Source organism: Tenrec ecaudatus, chromosome 2 (genome assembly GCF_050624435.1).
Source record: "Tenrec ecaudatus isolate mTenEca1 chromosome 2, mTenEca1.hap1, whole genome shotgun sequence".
In the NCBI taxonomy this organism is placed as follows: domain Eukaryota; kingdom Metazoa; phylum Chordata; class Mammalia; order Afrosoricida; family Tenrecidae; genus Tenrec; species Tenrec ecaudatus.
In genome coordinates this window covers 303382413-303405340 of record NC_134531.1, presented here as the reverse complement: position 1 = coordinate 303405340, position 22928 = coordinate 303382413, and the positions used below count along the sequence as shown (strand labels likewise).

General features: G+C 41.9%; 1 protein-coding gene across 6 annotated transcripts in view; it reads left to right on the top strand.

Moving 5' to 3' along the window:
* TMEM45A (transmembrane protein 45A) overlaps positions 1-22928 on the top strand; it is a 74235-nt gene that overhangs the window by 34278 nt on the left and 17029 nt on the right. For 4 of the 6 annotated variants that reach the window (XM_075542623.1, XM_075542619.1, XM_075542620.1 and 1 more), the window contains exons 3-5: positions 15240-15435; positions 16848-17060; positions 17212-17393. In XM_075542623.1, coding sequence (XP_075398738.1) covers positions 15240-15435; positions 16848-17060; positions 17212-17393 — 591 coding nt within the window. Of the gene's footprint in view, positions 1-6699; positions 6870-14408; positions 14554-15239; positions 15436-16847; positions 17061-17211; positions 17394-22928 lie in introns of those variants that run through there. The other 2 variants (XM_075542621.1, XM_075542622.1) reach the window with 2 other exon arrangements.

Genomic DNA, 22928 nt, shown 5'->3' with positions numbered 1-22928 from the left:
AAGCTTCATTCACCTCCTTCACATGTGCTTGCTTTGTTAGAAAGGGTTAGGACTAGTCATACACCTATTGTGCCAAACTTACCCAAAGGTACTTGATAAAGATTTTTGGATAGAGCTAATGGCAAATCTTTTCCAAGTGCTGCCCTGTTCTTGGGTGGTAGTAATGAACTCTGGTGGTACAAGTAGCCCGAGTTAAGTGCTTGCTAGCCCCAAAGTGGTCAAATTGAACATAAGAGTTGTCGCTCTATGGAGCAAAGACCTGTTGATCGTCCCCTGTGAAGATTTCAGCCAAGGGCACTCTCTGGAGTGTTGTACTCAGGCTTAAGCCATTGCTGAGTGGCGATCCACTCAATGCCACACAGCAACGTGGTGGGGGAGGGGTGGATTTGGAATTTGGTAGCGATATATAAAGATGTTGACATCTGTCTCTGGTCGTTGCTGACATTTATTAAAGCCGGTGGCTAATCCCTTGTAGCTTCCGTGTCTTCGTGTCTGTGGTGCAGATAAGAGCTCCTTGAGTTAGCTCAGGAAATGCGATGAGCTCGAGTGTGAAACATTCTGAGCACAGAGTCGGCCCTCTCAGAAGGGGCCCTGGCGGCACAGCGGGTGGCATGTTGGGCTGCTAGTGCAAGGGTGGCGGTTCAAACCCGCCAGCTTCTCGACAGGAGAACGATGAGACTGTTCCTGTGAAGACGCAGCGTCTCGGAAACCCGAAGGGGCAGTTCTAGTCCGCCTTATAGGGCTGGGATGACTTGGGATCGTCTCAGCAACCGTGGGTTTGGTTAGGGCTTCGGTGAATTCTAAGCATTTTCCCGTCTCAGGTGCACCGCCGGCCACAGAAATATCACAGGCCCGTATTTATTTCCAGGACTTGGTTAGAGTTAGGCGACAACGTGGCATTTGTTGTTGTTCTTTAGTGACTGATTTTATTTTTAAGACCCAGTCTCTGTCTTGGCTCACCCTATGTCATATTGACAAGTTTAGAGCGCTCTTTGTCATCTGGGATGTTTGGGTAAGAAGAGTTGACATGTGCGGTGGAAGGTTTCACTTGCTTAAACAAAAGGCAGAGGAATAGAAAGGACGATAAGAAGGTAAAATATGGAGAAAGAGTCCCTGGGGGTTATTATCTTCTGACTGAGTCAGATGATCATTTCGACCTTAGGAGCAGCTGTGAGCAACCCAACTCCCCATGCGAGGCTCTATCATTGAACACATCAGGGCTGATGATGATACTGCAGGGATTAGTAGGAATGGGGAGGTTGGTGGTGGTGATAAGTCACTCTTAATCAATTGGTCAAGTGTCATACCATTCCCACAGTGATTGCCCCATACTACACGCCACCAGTGGTACCTGAGAATTCCAAACTCTCCACACTCACCAGCACTTGTCATTACTGAACTTTGCTGTTGTGCTGTGATTAGATGTTATCTCATTGTTGCCTTCATTTGCTTCTCTGATGGCAATGATAGCTAGCATTTCCTCCTGTGACTTTTGGCTGCATGAATATCTTCTTTAGTGACATGGCTGTTCGTGTCCTTTGCCCTTTTAAAAAAATTGGATTGTTTTTCTTGTTGAGGAATGGAGGTTTTTCAGGATTTTGTTTTTCAGTTTCGTCTCTTGTTGGATATGTTGTTGCTGAGTGTTTTTCCCAGTCCATAGGATCTCTTTTTACTCTCTCAGAGAAATTTTTTTGATGTACGCAAATACTATTCTTTTGGAAGGTCCCACTCATCTAGGTTATTTGCTGTTTGTGTGCATTTTTTATCATGTCTGATAGTTTATGCTACAAATTAGCATCCCTAAATTTGCCTTTCTTTTTCCTTTGATGATATACATATGTTTAGATTTGACTTTCAGGTCTTTGACCAATCTTGAGTTCAATTTTGTAACTGGTGTGAGGCATGAATATTGTTTCATTTTTTAGGAAATAGATATTCACTCATTTTTTCCAGTAATTTTGTTAAGGAGGCTGTCTTATCCTCATTCAAAGGATTTCAGCTCCTTGTGGAAGGAAAAGGGCTTTGTTGTTGGCAAAGAATATTGAAAACATCATGTATTGCCTGGAGAACAAGCAAATCTGTCTTGGAAGAAGTATAGCTAGAATGCTCCTTAGAAGCAAGGAAGGCAAGATTTTGTCTCACCTTTGTTTCACCGACTTTGGCCATGTGCTCAGGAGAGGCCTGTCCCTGGAAAACCACATTATACTTGTTAAAGCAGAAGGCCTGTGAACAAGAGGAAGGGCCTTGAGGAGATGGCTTGACACTGGCTATAACAATGGGCTCAAACATAAAAACAATTGTGAAGGGGGCTCGGGATTAGCTCTTTCTTTGTGTTTTGTACACAGGGCTGTTATGAGTCAGAACTGGCTCAATGGCGTCTAGCAAGAACAAGAGCTAGTTTTTAGGTTTTGAAATGGGGGAATATGAGACCTACTTCCATTCTTCTTTTTCAGGTGTGTTTTGCTTATCTGAGATGTTTTTTCTTTCCATATAAAGTTATTTATTTGGTTTTTCATCTGCTTAAAGAATGCTGATGGTATCTAGATCAGGATGGTATTATATTTATTAATTCCTGGGTAATATGGGCATTGTAAAATGTACACTGTCTACTCATTTGAATATTAGGCTCTTCTATAGACGTGTGTCTCTTTTAGCTTCTTGTCGTGCTCTTAGTTTACATCTTGTGTATTTCTGATTCATTTTATTCTGAAGTATTTTGCCTTTTATTGCTTATCTTCAATGGTATTACTTTCCCGATTTTCTTTGCTGAGTTTTCCTTGTTGGTGTAAAGAATCGGACTGATTTTTGTTTGCTGATCTTGTGCCCTGCCACTTTGCCGATTCTTTCAAGTAGTTTAAGTAGTTTTCTTGCTGAGTTTCAAGGGGTTTCTATGTATCACCTCCTATCATCAGCAAAGAGGAATAGTTTTATTTCTTCCTGGCCAATTTGTATACCTTCAATGTTTCCTGCCTTGAATTATTGCATTAGCTAAGACGGTCAGTGTAGGAAAGAAAGACGGCCAGTGTAGGAGCCCTGGTGGAGTAGTTGTCATCCTTGGGGATACGATCCACAAGGTCTGAAGCAAGAATCCACCCACCACTCTCTGAAGAAAGACAGGGCTTTCTGCCCTGTAAACAGTCACAGTCTTGGAAACTCACAGGGGCAGTTCTACCTTATCCTATAGGGTCATTAAGAGTTAGCAACGACTTGATGGTGGTGAGTTACTAGTTTATCTAAGACTTCCAACACAATGTTAATAGGAGTGGTGATAGAGGGCAATCTCATATCCTTTCCATTCACAAAGAGAGTGCTTTCCATCTTTTTCCATTAAGAATAATGCTGGCTGGTGGTTTCACATACACAACCATGATTTTGACGGGTTTAAACAGTGGACAATCACAGCAGGGAGACATATCCCCGGAACAATCAAACACATGAGCTCAAAAGAGCAGTATTTGGGGAGGAAGTTCAGAAGGCAGGAGTAGATAGAAAAGAGGGGCGCAGGGAATGGGGAAGAATTCTGCTGATCGGTGAGTGCTGTAACCAGTGTCACCAAGCAAGGTCACATCTAAATTGTTGGATGGAAATGGACTTACTTTCACTCAAATAACAGTCAAATGTGTGGCTGTCTCCACATAGCCAAGGGTTTTGTTTCTCAAAGCGGTATAACACAAAAGTGTTTTTGGAGAGTGCTTTTTAAGAATGTTGAATCCTCACAATTAATTTTTTGAAATGCAAGTTCCTGGCCTGCTCCCTCTGATGGGATGGCATAAGGTGCCGGAATCTGTGTTTTCTGAACCACTACAGCTGTGTCTGATAGCCTTTGCCGCACAGGACACACTTGGAGAGACACTGATGTAGGGTGATGGGGGCCCCTCAGGGTTTGTGGAGGTGCAGGAACTCATTCACTTATTAGTTGTTTAAGCCCCTCCCCCCACTCCAAAAACAAAACAAAACAAAAACCCAAACTCACTGCCACTGAGTCAATTCTTACTCATCGCAACCCTATCGGACAGAAGAGAACTGCCCCTGTGTGTTTCTGAGACTGTAAATATTTGCAGAAATAGAAAACCTCCTCTTTCTCCTGCTCTGAGTGGCTGGTGGTTTTGAACTCTTGACTTTATGAGTAGCGCCCCAACACTGAGTAGGTGCACAGTATCATGGGAGATACAGTTTTTACCACGGGTTTAACATTGATAAGGGAACTAGAACTTGTATACTGACAGGATGAAGACTGCCCTCTTGGTTAGAGCCAGATTGTTGTTTCTCTGTTTCCATTTCAATCTATGGAAGCCTCTGAAAGGCTTAATAATAATTTGGGTTTGTCTCTCTATAAGATTGTATGATCCCTGAGAAGCATTTTGACTTTTTATCTCTTTATATGAAGCAAATGCCTAAATGCAGTTGATATCATTCAACTCAGTGAATATCAATAAGTGGACGGATGAGTGTAGTGGTACAAAGATGTTTTACAATAATAAGGGGGATAAATTGGAGGTTGATTGAAGGAGTAAGGAGGACTATGTTCAGAACATTAGGAAATGAAAGTATGGGACAATGGGATTTCTCTTAGCAACTGAATACATTGATAAAGGAACATTAATATTTGCATTATACAATTATATATTAAATATTACATACCACATTAATATTTGCATTATACAAGGAATTATTTCTCTTTTTTGTATTTTTATAAGTATATCTAGGCACTTTGGCGATAATACAGGTTTGGTTTCAGACCACCACAATAAAGTGAATTATTGCACTGCAATAAAATGAGCCACACGAATCTTTCTTGGTTCCCAGTACATGTAAAAGTTATATGTACTGTATGCTAATTAGTTTTAATTATATGAAAGTTAGAAATATTATTAAATTGTGACAGAGAGACATGAAGTAGGCATGTGCTATTGGCAAAATAGGTCCAATGGGCTTGATCAACATAGAACTCCCTTCCGGTTTCTGTGAAGCACAATGAAACAAGGTATACTCTGGAAAGTTATACCCTCAAGTTTGCGGTCCTCAAAGATTTTAAAAATGAAATACATCCCATCTGAAATAACTAGATGGGTATGGCAATATAAACTCTAGGCTCTTTTTGTGTTAGTTTCTATTGCTTTTTTAAAAAGTCATTTTATTGGGGGCTCATACAACACTTATCACAATCTATACATACATCAATTGCATAAAGTACATTTGTACATTCATTACTCTCATCATTCTCAAAACACCCGCTGTCCACGTAAGCCCCTGGCATCAGTTCCTCATTTCCCCCCACCCTCCCCGCTTCCCCTCCCTCATGAACCCTTGATAATTTATAAATTATTATTTGTCATATCTTACACTTTCTGACGTCTCCCTTCACCCACATTTCTTTTGTCTATCCCCCAGGGAGGAGGTTATATGTAGATCCCTGTAATCGGTTCCCCCTCTCTACCCAGCCTCCTTCTACCCTCTCAGTATCGCCACTCTCACCACTGGTCCTAAAAGAATCATCTGTCCTGGATTCCCCGTGTTTCCAGTTCCTAACAAGGAATCATTTCTTATACCCATTTCCTACATGAGTCATAGCAGGTTAAACAAACTGGACAGAATTGTGCAATGGTATTTGCAAATAACAGGGTTTACTCCTGAGTCCTGACTCTAAGTGTCTTAGAATTTGTTATGTAAATTCCTTCTCTTCTTTCCTTGATTCCAATAGGTCTCCATCTTGGCAGCGCCATCTAGAAAGACAAGGGACACACTCATGCTCTCCTACTTAGGGCGGTGGGTTGAGATCGGCTAAAAGAGAATGACCAAATGTAGACCAAAGAATGCAGACCAAAGCTCCTCTTTGGACATTCTTGTACACCCCTGAGGCCGATAACCACTGAGATGTCTCCTTCCCACGGAGTCCTGGAATCCAGGGTTCCTTTTCCATTACACTGGTGCACGGTCGGAAGAAAGAAGGGGAATTCTAGTTCCATCAGGAGTTAGGCTCAGAAACGCACCGAGGCAATGCCACCCTGTCCTGCAGGGTCACTGTGAGTCGGCATTGATTCCATGAGAGTCAGTTTGGTTTGGTTCCAAAATTATGTACTTCTCCATGCATCCTTCACATGTGGCACCGACGACTCTTGTTGGATATCTGAGTCATCCTAACAATTCCGACAAATTGTGTAACCAGTGTGTTAGTTAGGGACATACCCGAGTCCTTCTGTTTCCCTGGTTTCTTCAAACTGTGGCTAACTTTCTGAGGCTGGAGTCCACATTGGTTCCCCAGGAGGCGCCTCAAGCACTTGGAATACTCTTCCAAGGATTGTTTGTCCCAAACAGTAGCAAGTATGGGGGCATATCCTGAATGCTTGGAGGTTTATTGCTTGACGTCACAGCAGTTTTATTACACTACTCTTTCTTACTCCTGCAACCTGTGGGAATCTCTTAGTTGCCATAAAATGTTAGGAATGGTTTGTTTTCTTAGAAATTATGGAATGTGGTGTATGGTATTACTGCTTCCTCTGATCATCTTGCAGGTTGAGATGAGAGGTAGTAAGGCACACTCCTTCTCTGTCACTTCAGTTCTCACAGAAGGTGGCGCATAACTGGCCTGGGAGGTGGGGCAACAGGATCTGAAACTGCCCTATTGTGACGTGATTGGGCAGGCAGGCTATTCAAAGGATGTGTTCCCTGAATATAAATTCATCCATGCATTGTGAAAGTTTAGCTTCTCTACTTTGTACTGGGAAGTTATTGTTTTGATCTGCAAGCAGGAGGAGTTAGCCATTTTTAATTTGGGGTCAGTCAGCCTCTGCTCTTCTGGAGTCTAGAAACACTGTAAATTCTTGGGAGGAAAGAACTAAGTTGGAATTGACTTTGAGGAGAGAGTGAAGGTAAGGAAAACTGAGCTTTTGACACTGGGGAGGGAGGGAGGGAGGGCAAGGAAGAACAGAGGATCCCAACATTAAAAACTCCCTATGGCTGTGGACACTGCTTTGAGTGTGTAGGCAAATGGTAGAGTCGAGCTCAGGAAAGCGTTCGTTTGCTTGGTGTAGTGGAATTTGCAGATGAATTTTGAAATGTGATTCGTTAACTATGATTTATAAATATTTTGTTTGGCTAGATGGCTTAAGATAAAACTTTAGCCTTTCCTCACCATACTGTGTGTGTTTCAATATTGAAATTTTGCCTAAATTAACCAATTAATTTGCCTAATTGGTTGCAATCTCACCCCAAATACCCAGAAAGCAACAAACCTGGAGAATCTTTTGTTCTATGCTATTTTGAGTTCTCTCCTCCTTTTGTGCCTGCTTTGTAGTTTGTGTGGCCCTAACACTAAGAATTCTCACTGAACACTTGATTTAGATCTTGGAACTTTCCCAATCTGGTCCCAAGTTCTAGAGTTTGAAAATAATGCCTTTCTGGGGAGTAAGTGAGTCATCAATAGAAAGAAAGAAAAAAAAAAAGAACCAATGAAGCTATCAGGTCAATGTTGCTTCTTGTCCTCAGCCATGAGGATGCTGTTTTGTGTCAGTAGGAACAGAAGCTTTCGCTCTTTGAGGTCTTTGAGGTCTTCCCGCTGTGCTCTGTCCCCGCTCCCATTCCTGACTCACCGCTGTTCGCTCTTGGCGAGGAACAAGTCGGTCAGGAAGCGCCCTGCCGCCATGGCATTTAAGGACACTGGAAAGACACCTGTGGAACCAGAGGTGGCCCATTCACCGAATTAGAATTACTCTGACCAGCCGCAGTGTGACATCCTTGGAGAAAGTGCGTGCTGACTTGATCAGAGGGGCTAAGGAGAAGAACCTGAACGTGAAGGGACCAGTTAGGATGCCTACCAAGACTCTGAGAATCACGACCAGGAAAACTCCCTGTGGGGAAGGTTCTAAGACCTGGGATCCATTCCAGATGAGGATCCACAAGCGTCTCATTGACTTGCACAGTCCGTCTGAGACAGTGAAGCAGACCACTTCCATCAGTATTGAGCCTGGAGTAGAGGTTGAAGTCACCATTGCAGATGCTTAAATCAACTATTTTAATAAATTGTTTTATCTGTTGGTAAAAAAAAAAAGGAACAGAAGCTTTCCTGTAGTAGAGAAAGAACAGGAGTTTTTAGGATGAACTGCAACTGGACGCCGCTGGCTTGATGTTTAAGCACATTGCTTCAGGCCTGGGTGACCCTCTTTCGCCAGGAGAGAACGAGGGGTGGGGGCAGTGAGACAGGATACTGAGAAGGATTTCCTTTCTCTGGCGAATTTGCCTGTCTTCTCAGCTGGCTGCCAGCAGTTAAGTTCTGTTGTGGAAGAGAAAGACCCAAAGCTTTCCTTCAAGAAGGAACCTATCTACCCCTTGGATTTAAATCTAATCCAACTCCGATCACGTGGATTTTGAAAAGCAACCAGCTGTACTGCCAGCAGGGAACCAAACACCTGTGCGAGCTGTGACACCTGGCTGGCTTGTCTGGTCTTCCAAGACTTCTACCTTCGACAAGAGGCAGCTTGTCACTTTCTCTCTCTCTTCATGGAAACTCATTGTGTTCTCCATTCTGACACAGTTACATAAATTCCCACCTTTGCACGTCTCACTGGGAAGATTTATGGATAATCACGTTCTGGGAGCTATGAGTGAAATGATGTTTGAGGGTGTGAACATTCCCGCTCTGTCCCCACCCTCCGCCCCCGCCCTGCCATAATGAAAGTAAAGGAAACTGAATGGTATTCTCATTGCTAGGAGTGAGTGAGTCTGTGGCGTCCCTTCCAAAGTACCAGATTTAACCCTGTTGCCATGGAGTCAATGCTGAGTCGTGACTGCTCCAGGTGTTACAGACTAGAACTGCTCCAGAGAGACTTCCTGATTATACAGCCTTTCCGGAAACCCACCGCCAGGTCCTCTTCATGTGTCACTGGGTAGGTTTGAGCTGCTGGACTGTTTGGCTGCTAGCCAAGTGCAAACCCACTGGGCCTTAGCCAGACAAATCCAGCAAGTCTACTGTGACTTCATTTCATTTGGGTATTTTAAACAGGGAAAGATTGGAGCCACCAAATTGTTTAGTCTGCAGATACAGAAATTCCATATTTGAACTGGAAGCAGGAACTTATTCTCCCCCCTGCTCTGACCACCTCATATTATCCTGCTTCTCAAACCTCCAAATGATCCCCCATCACCTCCATGCTATAGATAAATGACCATGCTAAGATAGGTTGATCCTCTCAGCTCTGGGTCAGCAAGAGCCTCAAAGCTGGTCGTGGGGGTGGGTGAGGAGGACTATTTGTCTTGAAGTCTTAAAGTCCCTACAAAACCAAACTCACTGCCATCTGTTTAGCTGATGCCCACTCATAGCTGCCCCTGTGGGGGTTTGGGGGTGGGGGCTGTAACTGTTTACAGGAAGAGAAAGCCCCATCCGTCTCCTGCTGAGGAGCTAGTGGTTTTTAACTGTTGACCCTGTGGATCCCAGCTCAACAAGTGACCACTGTGCCAACAGGGCTCCTTTGTATTCACGAGTAAACTCAAATATACATTTGGATATTCTCTCCAACATAGGCACTATGTTTTGTGTGTGTTCTAAAGGGTTTAATTATTTACATCTAAGACACTAAAAGCAACCACAAGTTTTGTAACTCTGCTTTGTTATTTCTTCCTTTCTAATATTCCAGGAGCCTTCAAAAATGGAGATGGCCTCAACAATTAACCTCTTAGAGGCCCTAACTACTTGCTACAGAGGCTGTGCAGTTTCTGCCAATACAGGGAGGCTCATGAGGACAGGCCTTTGACACGGAATCACACAAGTCAGCTCCTACTCATGGCACATGCTGTGCGTCAGAGTGGAACTGTGTTCCCTAGTTTACAGTGGCTGACTTTGGGGGAGTACGTTCCCAGGCTTTTCTTCAGCAGATCCTCTGGGTGTTCTCAAACCTGTAACCTTTCACTGTTTGCCCCACCCAGCGACTCCTGAAGATGTAATGATTTATCTCCAGGTTCAATTGCAAATAGAAAGAAGAGTAACTTTAGGCATCCTACTTTCAAGGAGTTTCTAATTGCAGTCAGTTTGTTAAAGAACCATGAAAGATCTCAGTACCTCTAAACCAGCAGCAGAAGAAAAATCAGAGGCAGTTTATGCATAATCGCCAAATATTGTGTGTAGATGCTTCTTGCTTTCTGCAGTTTAAACTTGTTCATCTTACTTGACTCGGTAGTTTTCCTTGTTTACTTTTGTTTTACTTGGGATGAGTTGAGGATGATGTGACATGGTTTGCTAAGACTGTATTTGTATGGCTGCTTGCTTTGGAGAGATTCATTGTAATTCTCATTTGGTTTGACTTTTGTTTCTTTTGGCACTTTTACTTGTTTTCCTTGGGGTGAGTTGAGGATAGCATGAGCTTGTTCAATAGAGCTGTTTTTGCTTTTGCGACTATTTTCTTTGGAATAACTCATTTTAATTCTGACAGCAGTGCTATGAAGGACTCACTAATTCACTCACTCCATGCCCCATAGGTGGCAAATAAACCTTGACAGGAGCAGACAGCTTCATGCTTCTCCGGAAGAGGGACTGGTGATTTCACCCTGCTGATCTGCTCATTCAGCTCAATGCATAGCCACTAAGCCACCAGGGCTCCTTGTGTGCTAGGAGCTGGAAGCTTCTATTTGTTCCATTGTCTGGAAGAGGTGAAATAACTTGCTCAGAATCACAGAGCGCATAAGTCATTGTATTAGGCTGGCGTACTTGGGAAACAAATCCAGTGGTACCCATTACCGAGGAAACCAGTCCCCAACAATTGTATATGACTAGAACATATAAAGTCATGGAGGACAGGAAAGAGAGGAGAGAGAATATAATAAAGGAGTCAGACACGTTTTATGGTAGCATGCTCACCTCGGCTACTTTGGATGGTCCATGTGGAACTGGGAGAAGAGAGTGCGGCTTTACTTACTTGTGACATTTATAGGTAGCCTAAGACATGCATGTTCAGTAGTGACATGCCTCACAAGGTCTGTGGTAACTACATCACGGTGCCTGAGTTAATAGGTGAGGAAACTTAATTCCTGCCTTTGGGCTTGGGTAAAAAGGAAGGGAGAGATAGCAAAAGGATGTCTGCTTCTACAGGGAGATAAAATCAACCATGTGCTCACTTTAAGGCAGCATAGCTGTTAGGGGAGAAGCTGTGGGAATGATATTTAAAGCAGGATAATGTACTTGGGTTTTACCTCTAACTTACCAAAGTGGAGGCTTTTCTACCATGGAATACTAGCTTTCCAGGTTTCTTCTGAGTTAGGGAATATAGTCCTCATCATATTTCCTTCAGTGTTAGTTTCCAACAACTTATATATGTGTAAGAAAGAACCTTATATTAAGAAGTAAATGCGCATCAGGAAAACACCCAGCCTAGTCCAACTCAAGTCCATAAGTCCCTCTGCAGACTCACACAGCCACATACAGTAATGCCAAATGCAGGAAGTTCACCGGCTGGTGGATGCACAATCTTTGGATGCAATGCGGTGCTTTGAGCAGGTTTCAGAGTGGCTTGCCAGCAGGAAGGTGAAGGGACTGAGAGAGGGGTCACCCACTAGAGAGAGCCATTTATCCCAGTTGTACATCCAAAGGGGGTCACCAAGCTGCGAGCTGACTGACAGGCTAACTTGACCCACATATGCTAACAAGTGCCAAGTTAGCACCAAAAACATCCTTAATTATCACATTCATTAAGTTGAAATTCTGACCTAGCGGTATAAGTCCAAAGCCCCTTACCGTCAATTTTTAACCTATTAATCTTATGAATCCCCTATTATTTAAAAGATTTGAGAACCAGATTTTTACACATTGCCTAATTGTTCAGTGCACTAAGAACATATGAACCTATAGAGACAGCAAGGGGAGTGAGGGTTTGGGTGGGGGAGCGGGATTCAGTGGTGGATGGGGGTGTGAAGGGGAGACGAAGGGTCATGTAGAAAATGAATGTTTGGAAACTGATTGTGGTGGCAATTGTTCAGTTCTACTTGAAGTGATTGGACTATGGAATGCTAATACATATATATATATAATATTTGGTATCTATCATTTCCAATGATATGTTTAAGATAAATTACTCAAAGGAGGCATCCTTTACCAGAGGATATAAACCTTGTGAGGCTTCTTAAAATATACCAAGTTCATTACCAGGAAGCTGAAATAATTTACAGTCTGTAGGCATCTTCCAATCTCATCTGGGTGGCTAATGCAAACCAACAGGAGAGTTCAGTAATCCTCTGATAAAGGTGGTTATCAGGATACGGATCCAAGGATTTTAGAACAGGAAATAACTTCAGCTATCGTCTCGGTCCAACTCCTCCTTTTAGTGATTAAGATACAAATTCAGAGAGGCTAAGGGATATGGTCTAAACTCCGTCACTAGTTCAAGTCAGAGTTAAGACAGAAACCCTGTATTTAGCACCATGTGATAGATTCAGTCCCTTGTATGATTCACAGGGGCATACATATCCATAGGTGGGTGTTCTGAATTGTCCATTTATGGTTCCAACTGGAAATGTGAGAATGTAGTGTGTGAGTTAGCTTCACCGTTTCCTCTAAAAGCTTCACAGTGTGGCGGAGGGATGTGAAAGTTGCCCCATGGGGTCTGGGCTGAACTTGAAGTTACAGTGTTCACTAAAGTAGACACAGAACTCTGATAAGCTGGGGGAACCCTGAAATCCTCTTTCCTGAGTTCCCCTAGATCTGGCCCCATGTCACAACAATAAGGATGATGTTAGACTCTCAATTATTCTTCCAACAGTATAATACAGAATAGAGAACAATTCACATTACTCAAACACGCATTTTGAGGCAGATTTTCCACAGCGCTGACCAAAGATAAGAGATATTTCTGTTTATTAGTCCGAGGTGGCTCTATCATGTTTTAGTACTGGGAACAGATGGCATCATCTGATTTGTCTTGGCGTGGCTAAACTGGGCTCAGCTCTTACAACAATGAGCTTCCAAGTGTCACTCTTACTAAACACAATAGAGGTGTTGCTTTCAAAATCTGAAGCAGGTTGGTTGGCCTTCCTCTGTGTTGTAGAAATGTTATCTGAGACACGTAGTTTCTAAGGTTGCCTAGATATCAGCTAGATGGAAGTCCTCTCACTTGCCAAGTTGGAAACATGCTTACAACGTGACGGGCGGAGATCCTGGGAAAGCATAAGAAGGGGCACTCACACAGGTATTTGTTGAGCGCTAATGGTCTGGAAAAGGTCATCATGCTTGGTAAAGTAGAGGGTCAGTGAGAAAGAGGAAGACTCTCAACAAAATGGACAGACACAGTAGGCACAGTGGGAGCATAACCCCAGACTGGGCAGTGGTTCTCTCTGTTTGACATAGCGATGCTAAGAGCCAGAGCTCCATGTCAGCACCTCCCAACGACAGCAATGGTCTTCCACAGGCTCCATGCTGGGCACATCAAATGATCTATGTAGGGAATTATGTAGACACTTTCAACTTACTGCATTTCTTAAAGCATAAATATGGCTCTACCACGTTTTATTGTTGCTGTTGTTTTAGGTAAGTGCTGCTGAGTCAGTTTAGTCTCACAATGACCGTATGTATAATATGTAGAATGAAACACTGAAGCCCTACCTGGTCATGCACCATCCTCGGATTCCTTGCTATGTTTGAGCCCATTGCTGGAGCCACAGTGTCCATCCACATCATTGAGGGTCTTCTTTTTCCTTGACCCTTTATTTTACCGAGCATGATGGTCTTCTCCAGGGTGGTGGTCTTCTCCAGGGCCTGGCCTTGCTGGATAACGTGTCCACAATATGAGACACCAAGTCTTGCTATTCTTGCTTTCAGGAGACTTCAGGATGCACTTTTTCCAAGATAGGGTTTTTTGTTGGTTTTTTTAAATCATTTTATTGGGGGCTCATACAACTCCTATCGTAATCCATACATCCATCCATTGTGTAAAGCACATTTGTACATTCATTGCCCTCAGCATTCTCAAAACATTTGCTTTCCACTTAAGCCCTTGGTATTAGCTCCTCTTTTTTACCCTTCTTCTCCACTCCCCCCTCCCTCATGAGCCCTTGATAATTTATAAATTATTATTTTGTCATATGTTTCACTGTCTGACCTCTCCCTTCACCCACTTTTCTGTTGTCTGTACCCCAGGGAGGAGGTTATATGTAGATCCTTGTTCTATGCCCTCTTTTGAATCTAGCTTGAATATCTATCAGCTCCTGCAGTATGCCTGACAATGTAATGCTACAGCAGTTTTGTAATTATATTTAGCAATGTTTTATTTGCATATAATATTAAGAATGTTGTTTGATAATTTACACATTTTTGAGTCACCTTTTCTTGGAATAGGTACAATTGTGGGTATTTTCCAGTTTGCTTGACAGCTAACTGTTCTACAAATTACTTTGCAGATACCCCTGAGTATTTCCAGGGCTACATGTATGTGTTGAAGAATCTCAGTTCGTACTCCATCAATTCTTGAAGCCTTTTTCCCCCTGACAGTGATGGCTTCAGTACCGCTTGGTCATCATCCTTTGATACCATTGCTTGTTTACCATCTGCTACCTCCTGAAATGGCTGGACATTGACAGGTTCTTTTTGTTGTGTATTATTGTGCACGAATGACTGCGTTTTATTTCCATCTTCTTCTGATGCTTTTAGCATCGTTCAGGCTTTTCTTATAAAGTCCTCCGGTATGGCAACTGAAGGCTTGAATGCTTACATCAGTCCTCTTAGTTTGAGAAATGCCAAGCATGTTTTCTGTTTGCGCTTTATTTCATCTCCTAGAGCCACACTTAAAAATGCTCTGTCCAATGGCGTTACTTAATCATTTGTTCTGTTCACTTTAGGTATTTCCTTTAAATATGCACAGTGTCCAGTTACATGGTGACATAGATGTTAACATCAAAAAAATTACTTTGGTGTTTTTTGTTTAAATGAAATATTTACTTAATATCTGTGAGATTTGAGAGTCATTGAATTCTCTACCTCTGTATCCTAAGTTGAAAATGGTAAAACAACCTCATTTTTGTGAGTATGTTGTAAAGAACAGGATAGAGATTTCATATAAAACATTTAGAACAGTGCAGTGTGTCCAATACACTTGAATTTTCATTCTTACTGGTTTTATTGATATTGTCATGATGTGTACTACTGTCAATAGTAATATTTTGTCCTTTGCAATTGGTACTTTACACATGATCTTCTGAAGTTGGTATATTTTATAGGACTAATCAATGTTTTGGTCTTCATAATGTGTATCTTTTTGTTGTTTTAGATCAAGATGGGGACTTTCCTCGGCCATGCTCTCCCTGGAAGCTTTTTCTATTTCATGGGTCTGTGGTGGAGTACAAAATACATTCTGAAGTATGCCTGCAAAAAGTACAAGCGGAGTTGCTACTTTAATTCCAAATCATCATTTTATCGAATAGAAATTTTGGAGGGAATCATAATAATTAGCATGGCTTTAATTGGTGAGTAGATCATTTCTGTCTTCTATTTTCCCCTTTTGGTATTTTTTATGCCAAAAAAATACAATACCAAATCAGGAAATTGCTGAAGAGAATTTTTAAAAATTCTTAACACATTCTAATTATAATTTCTATTGCTGTAATTTCTTAGGAGAGTGATGACTATCCCATGACGAGATCATTATAGAAATTAACTTACCTGCCTAGACAAAGTGAATCTTCTTGATAAAATTAGTTTGGAACCCTTGAAATAATTGCATTCCAATTATTATAATATCTAAAAGAGTAGACTATACCAGAAATCATTTTCAGAGTCACACTGAAGCCAGACAGCAATGTACTGAATCCATTATGGGAAATCAACAAGAAGTCGTTGCTGTCGGGCTATATGGCAGGGTCGGTGTTGAAAAAGTCCTTGCCTTATATACTATGTTTGCTTGGTTCTGAAGGAGAAGAAAGAAGTCAGACCAGACAACTTCTAAGATCCTTCATTACCACGGATAGTCTACGAATGTGTGCTGTCTTCTCAGAGTTCTACTGTCGCCTTTCCTTTATGAAAAGGGCAACATCCCATTTCTCTAATGGCTTTAATCCTCTTTATTTGTGGCACTAGCTCGTTGCTAATGGCCTTCACATTACTGAGAAGATTATTCCAAAGAGATGAGTTTCTTTGTCAAACTCGATAGACTGAAAATTCAAACAGTGTCTCTAAACAGGTTCACTGTTTGCATAACTGACTAGGCCATATGCTCTATGAATCTAAACAGTTAAACTTGTTGGGGGAGCTGAACCCTTTAGCAATTTTATCTTGAACCAAGCACAACCTCTCCTTCATGACAGTTATCCAATGATGCAATTTCTAAGAAAGCAGTAATCATCTTCTATAGGACTGATCTCGCATATCCAAGCACCCAAATCATTCAGAATTCATCTTAAGCGCTGCATTGAAATGGGTAGTGGAACTAAGGTCATCAGCTTAGAAGATCTGAAAAAGCTTTGTGATGAATATTGATTATCTGAGTTATTATTTGAAACAAAAATAACTTCCACAGACCGATGCTGTCATTGGAAACATGTCTAGGAAAGGAGGGTCCCTGTAAAAAGGATCCTGGGCAGGGATGACGAGCCCTGGTGACATAGGGGTCGCATGAGGGGCTGCTCCCGCAGAGTCAGCCCGTGGAAACCACCAGCCTCTCCCAGGGAGAAAGACGAGGCTTTCTCTATATGCTCCAGTAAAGAGAGACATCTCAGAAACCCACGGGGGCAGTTCTTCCGTGCTGCTATGACTCAGAATCAACCTGATGGCCATGACTTTGGAGCTTTTGGAGATTGGATGGATCAATGGACTAACCTCATACCTTCCAACATCTAGGTAAGATTATGCAGACCATTGTTAAAGTCTTGTTCTTCTGCAGGTATCACTGCGGAACAATTTGTTCCTGGTGGACCTCACCTGACCTTATATGACTATAAAGAAGGCCATTGGAAGCGTCTCACCAGCTGGCATCATTGCACCATGTACTTTTTCTTTGGACTGGTTGGTGTGACAAACATCTTAAGTCAAATTTATCGTTCACTTCCTGGATCATTACCCAAGCTAATGTTGTCAAATGCCTTTTTTGTGGAGGGTAAGTATGAGAGAGGAAATGAGAAAGAATGATGGGAGAAAGTACAGGAGAGGGAGAGGGAGGGAGGGAGGAGGGAGGGAGAAAGAGAGAATATGAATGGTCCTCAGTTTTACTGAAAAAGTCAAGTTTTTCTACCTCTCCCTTCTCTCAGCTTTTATCTTCCACAACCACACTCATGGCCAAGACATGCTAGAGGTCTTTGTGCATCAGCTGCTGTCAATGGTCATCCTTGTGACAGGCATCCTTATTTTCATCGATTTCATGAGGAGCAACATTATTTTAGCACTGTTGCACACAAGCTTCCTGTTGCTTCAGGGGAGTTGGTTCTGGCAGGTGAGTTTGGACCTCTAGTTAAGGCACCGGGTGTCTCTGCTTCGGACCTTGTTTTCTGTTTTGTGGGACAGCTTGTTCAGGAACTCTGAGACTCCCCATGAAAGTATCAACCTGTAGTGAGGATATGACCCATGCAGGGCCCACCAACCCTGCTAGGAGTGCTGACTGAGCAGGCAGAAAGGAAGTGGCGTGTGCATATCTGTGTCACACACCCAAGGCTCTGTTACATGGGAATTGTTAGCTGGTGCTTTTAGTTGGAAGCAGTTCCTGACTCTGAATCAGCTCACAATCTTATGGTATTAAGCTTAAGAAATCCATCAAAGGTAAGAAAATGGAAGGGGCTATGATTTCTTGATAAACTGAGTACCCCAAGTTTCACTTTGCCCCACAAAATCTGGATCTTATGTGTTATCATCAGATAATCAGATAAGGAAAACTTATTGAAACCCCGTTATTTTTCTAGGATCACATAACTTTGGAACTAGGGTTCAAATGTGGATCTGTCTAGCCTCAAATCCCAAGTTTTTCTTGTAAGAAAGAAATGATTCTGTACTGTTGGTGAGAAATGAGTTCCAATCAGTGAACACATATTTTATAGAGATGGATAAATCATGTTCCTAGGTATATACATAAAAACATAAACAGTCAGTAAACACATATTTTATAGAGATTGCTAAATCATGTTCCTAGGTGTACACACACACACACACACACGGAGCATCTGAGATGGCAGCTGAATGAGGTGCAGTTAGGGAAAGGGTTTTGGTCACCAGAGAGACAGGTTGGGAGGATGGGGTTATTTCAGGGATTTGTGTTCCTCACGAGGAGTGTTCCAAAACCACTGGAGAGTGTTATTAGGTGCTGGTGAGTTGGTTCTGACCCATCTTGAACGATCCTCACAACTGTTAAGACTGAGCCCGTTGTTGCTGCGACAACGTGCGTCCATCTCCCTTTGAGGATCTTTTGCTTTTATGCTGACCCTCTACGTCCCCAAGCACGGTGGCCATGCGGGGACTGACCCTCCTGGTAGCACAGTGCCTTCATACTGTCCCTTTCCCCAGAGACATGATATTTTGGTCCCCTTGCCCCAACTTTTCTAATGCAGAACTCTAAGGTGAAAAACTTTGGACATAAATCTTTATAAGTAAAATAAGTTTTAAAAAGTGTTCCACCTACCAACATGTCTAGAAGAGTTTTGTTTTTTCCACCTGGTGGCCAGACTAAATAATATCGAGTCTTAAGGGAAGATGAGCAGGTAAGGCCACTGGCATCACACTGGCAGGAAATGGAGTTTAAGCCACGCTGCTTCTCTACAGAGACAAAACTGCCTGGAGACAACCGTGAGTTTCTTATGCTTCCATGTGTGTTCCAGGTGAGGGGGTCTTTAAAGAGTTAATCGAAAAACCCATTAGTTCCATTTCCTCACAAATATGTAGAAGGCCCCCCAGATGTGTGATACATGAACCTTTACGGCCGAGTCTCTGTCTTCAGCTCTTAACAATAATACATTGTGATGTATTTGTTGCTCTATATTTTCACTTGCTATTACAGCATATCTGGCTAATTTCAGTGTGTACAATATGTATGAATATATTAGGAAAAATACACACCTAGACTGTAAGAACCATAGGATGTAGATGTAAGCTGAAATGAGACAAATCCTCAGACCAGCTTCATTTTTATTACCCATAAACAAATAACTAAGTAATATGCAAATACAGAGGAAACTCCCTTCTCAATCTATAAAAACATTTTCTTTCCTGAATCACACTGCAATTGAGAAAAAGAACATTTTATCACTAACTTAGCAGTGTTATGCAATTTATAAAATAAAGACAAGACCCTTTAGAATGCCTCATCCTATGAATTGTGCTTTCTATCACTGCGTGGTGACTATTGCTAAACTTCGCTTTTGCTTGGTTACCTCTTGACCTCCTTCCAACTGAAGCTACAGTCAAGGTGGCCAGGGAATGAGGGAGGCAACCCAGCTACCTGTGCTACTCATAACTTTTAACATTGTTCCACTGCACTTCATAGCTCTGTTATCACCTGGGGACTTTGGCCATGACTACCTACATCACTGGTTCAAATTAAAGCTCAACCTACTTTTGTTTTTGAGAGAAAATTTCATTCTAAAATCGCAGAAACACCCAACTAAGGAACAATGCTTTGATATGGTCGATAAAGCACTTCTTTTGTGTTGAGACAAATACTAGGTCAACAATTCAACTCAATGCCATTGAGTCGATGACGACACAAAGCAACCCTCTATTGCCCCTGTGCATTGCTAAGACTGTAATTCTTCCCAGGAGTAGAAAGCCTCAATCTTTTCCCCTCAGGGTTGCTGGTGGTTTCCAACCTCCGACCTCTCAATTAGCAGCTCAGTGCTCATTGAGCTATACCACTACGCCACCAGAGCGCCTAATTCTTTGGTAAGATGACTTAAAAACATGAAAACTTCAGACTCTCAACTATATGTGATATGCCGTTATCTTACTGGCTACTAAAGAACTGTTTGAGTTTTAAATATACTAACTGTGCTAGACAGGGTTCTCTAGAGAAACAAAACCAGAACACTAATAATTTATATTTATTTATACAGATAGATAGATATATAACATAAGAAATAAACAGTTAATTAAATTATAAAGCAGTACAAATGGCTCAGTGCAACCCACTCCCATGAGACAGTTGTGAGAGACTGGCAATCCTTGAAGCCTTGAGGGGCCATGGGTAGTCCTCTGTAGAGAAATTCAGGCTATCTGGCCACAGGCAGCAAACAGCAAGGCAGGTGACCAACAGTCAGCCAGATGACAAGGTCCAACAGTCCCCAGCTCAAGAGATGTAAATTCCAATGGTGTGACAAAACAGGTCTTGAAGAAACCTCAAATTACAGCGACACAGTCCATGGGTTAAGTGTTCCACAGGGAGTGTAGTTTGCAAATTGAGGCACAGAACAAGCAAGGTAGCTGCACACTGGTTTGATGATCAAAGAGCAAGAGACAAGAGAGGTGAGGCTTACCAAGCCATTTAGCTCTCCTCCCTTGAATTAATCCCACATGTGTTTATCAGCTAGGTGGGCACAATAAACTACCGTATATACTCGTGTATAGGCTGAGTTTTTCAGCACAAAAAAATGTGCTGAAAAACGGATTTGGCTTATACATGGGTCAGTGGTACCCCAGCGAGTCCTGTCCCCCCCCCCCCCCAGGTAACTGACGAGTGCCCATTATTTCACGGGTGATTGCCATTTCTCTGCTGTTCATACAAAGCCCCGCTGACACTGCAGGGCTTTAAATGTTTGTTTACTCACATGTAACTAATCAGAGCCATCCTATGACGTGGACGGCTCCAATTCGCAGAAGCACCCATAGTGATTCACTTCTGCTAGCAGCTGAACTGGTAAGGTTGTGTCTGTGGCTGCACTCTGTCTCTCCCCTCTGGTCTCTGTGTTAATTCACATCCTGCATCCCCCGCGCGCCCGGACTCCGCCCCCGCCTCCTTCCGGATAACTCGTCACAGGGGGAGGGGCATTACCATGAAAGTTCTTTTTCAAAGTCTTGTCTTTTTATCCTATTGGAAATGGATACTCTTGAACCAAAACAAAAATGCCGGTAATAAGAGGCTGATTTCAACATGAAGGTTGTGTTAAGAGCAAAAGAGAGCAATAACAGTATTGCAAGTAGGGAATCCTGTGTTGACAAAAAGCAAGTGAGGGAGTGATGGAAAATGAAGGCTGACTTGGAACAGATTCCAAAAGCTAAAAAAGCTCACTGTGGTTTAACATCTTTTTATGGGGCTCTAGAGAGTGAATTGCATAAATGGGTTATGGAGTGTCGTTAAAATGGTTACTGTGTAATATGCATGGGAATCCGTATACGTGCTCTACAAATGGCTAAGGATGACAAATATAAAGCACCAGGCATTGAAAAATTTGCTGTGTCAGCAGGATGGTGTACCAGCTTCATGAATAGGTTTTACCTACTATGTTTGAGACAAAGAACAAAGATTTCCCATAAATTTCCACAAGACCTTGAAGAAAAAATGATGTCATTCCAGTCATTTATTATAAAACAAAGAAGGATTTATAATTACGACCTGACAGATATTGGGAATATCTGAAACTGCCATGACTTTTGATCTTCCAAGCCACAGAACTGTGGCAAATTTAGGAGAAAAAAACATTTTTCTCAAAACTATAGGAAATGAAAAAAAAAAAAAACACTTTACAGTTGTTCTGTCAGGTTTGGCTAATGGAACTAAGCTGCGTCCTGTCATTAGTTTTAAAAGAAAGACTTTCCTAAAAAGATCAATTTCCCACCAAGAATTACTGTGCATGCACATGTTAAAGGCTGGATGGATGAAGACGGAACAAAAAAAAATGGCTGGAAGAAATTTGGAACCGGCAACCAGGAGCAGCCTTAAAGAAAAAGCCATCATTATTTGTTTGGGATATGTTCAGAACCCACCTATCAGATGACATAAAAAAAATTGGCAAAACCTAGTAAAGTTATTTTAGCTGTTATTCCAGATGAGCTTACATCTGTACTGCAGCCTCTAGATGTATCTTTGAATACACCTTTTAAAGACCGTGTGTGAAGGATGTGGCATGAATGGATTTCATCTGGTCAAGTCCCACTAACGAAAGGAGGAAATCTCATGAAGCCTGACATAGAGTTAATATAAAGTGGGTTCGAGATGCATGCAAAGACATTCCAGAAGACATGGTGTGACGTGCCTTCCAGAAATATAGTATTAGTAATGCTATGGATGGCTGTGAAGACTGCGCTTTGTATGAAAATGACAGCAGTGATGGTGATGACAGCGATCTCAGTGAGGACAGTGTCTATGATGACCTCACACCAGCTGAAGCTCTGCATTGGGATATGGATGATGATGAGGAATCCGGTTTTGAAGGATTCTAACTCTTTACATTTTAGCTTGGTTGCTGATTGAGCTCAGGGAATAGTACTCTTAAGGTATCATTGTTGATACCTTATTGTTTTGTTGAACCTATTTTCCACTTACTTTGCTGGTTTACTAATGCTAAATGACTTCTTGTTCTTTCATTTATGTTTTTTATTTAAAATAAATATGTAAATACATTACCCCACTGATGTCTCAATTTTTAGTAATTTTATTTTCATTTGTTTTGATTATTGAAACTCACCAATAGCTTCTGCATTTTCCACCCTAGGCTTATACTCGAATCAATCAGTTTTACTGGTTTCCCAGGTAATAATTAGGTGCCTCGGCTTATACTCGGGTTAGCTTATATTCGAAATATATGGTAACTAACCCATTAATGGAGCTTACACTATTCAAAAAACAAATGTTCAAGAGTGGCATACAATATAGAATAAAAAAACAAATTTTTTGCTAGTCTTTTTTTCTCCTCCTCTTGAATGTTTACATTAGGAAACAACTTAGGAGACTAGATAAAAGTTAACACCTATTCCTTACTTACTACCTCACTACTCAGCATCTCACATTCATGACAGTAATAAGAAGTCTACTCATCGGGCCTGAACACAA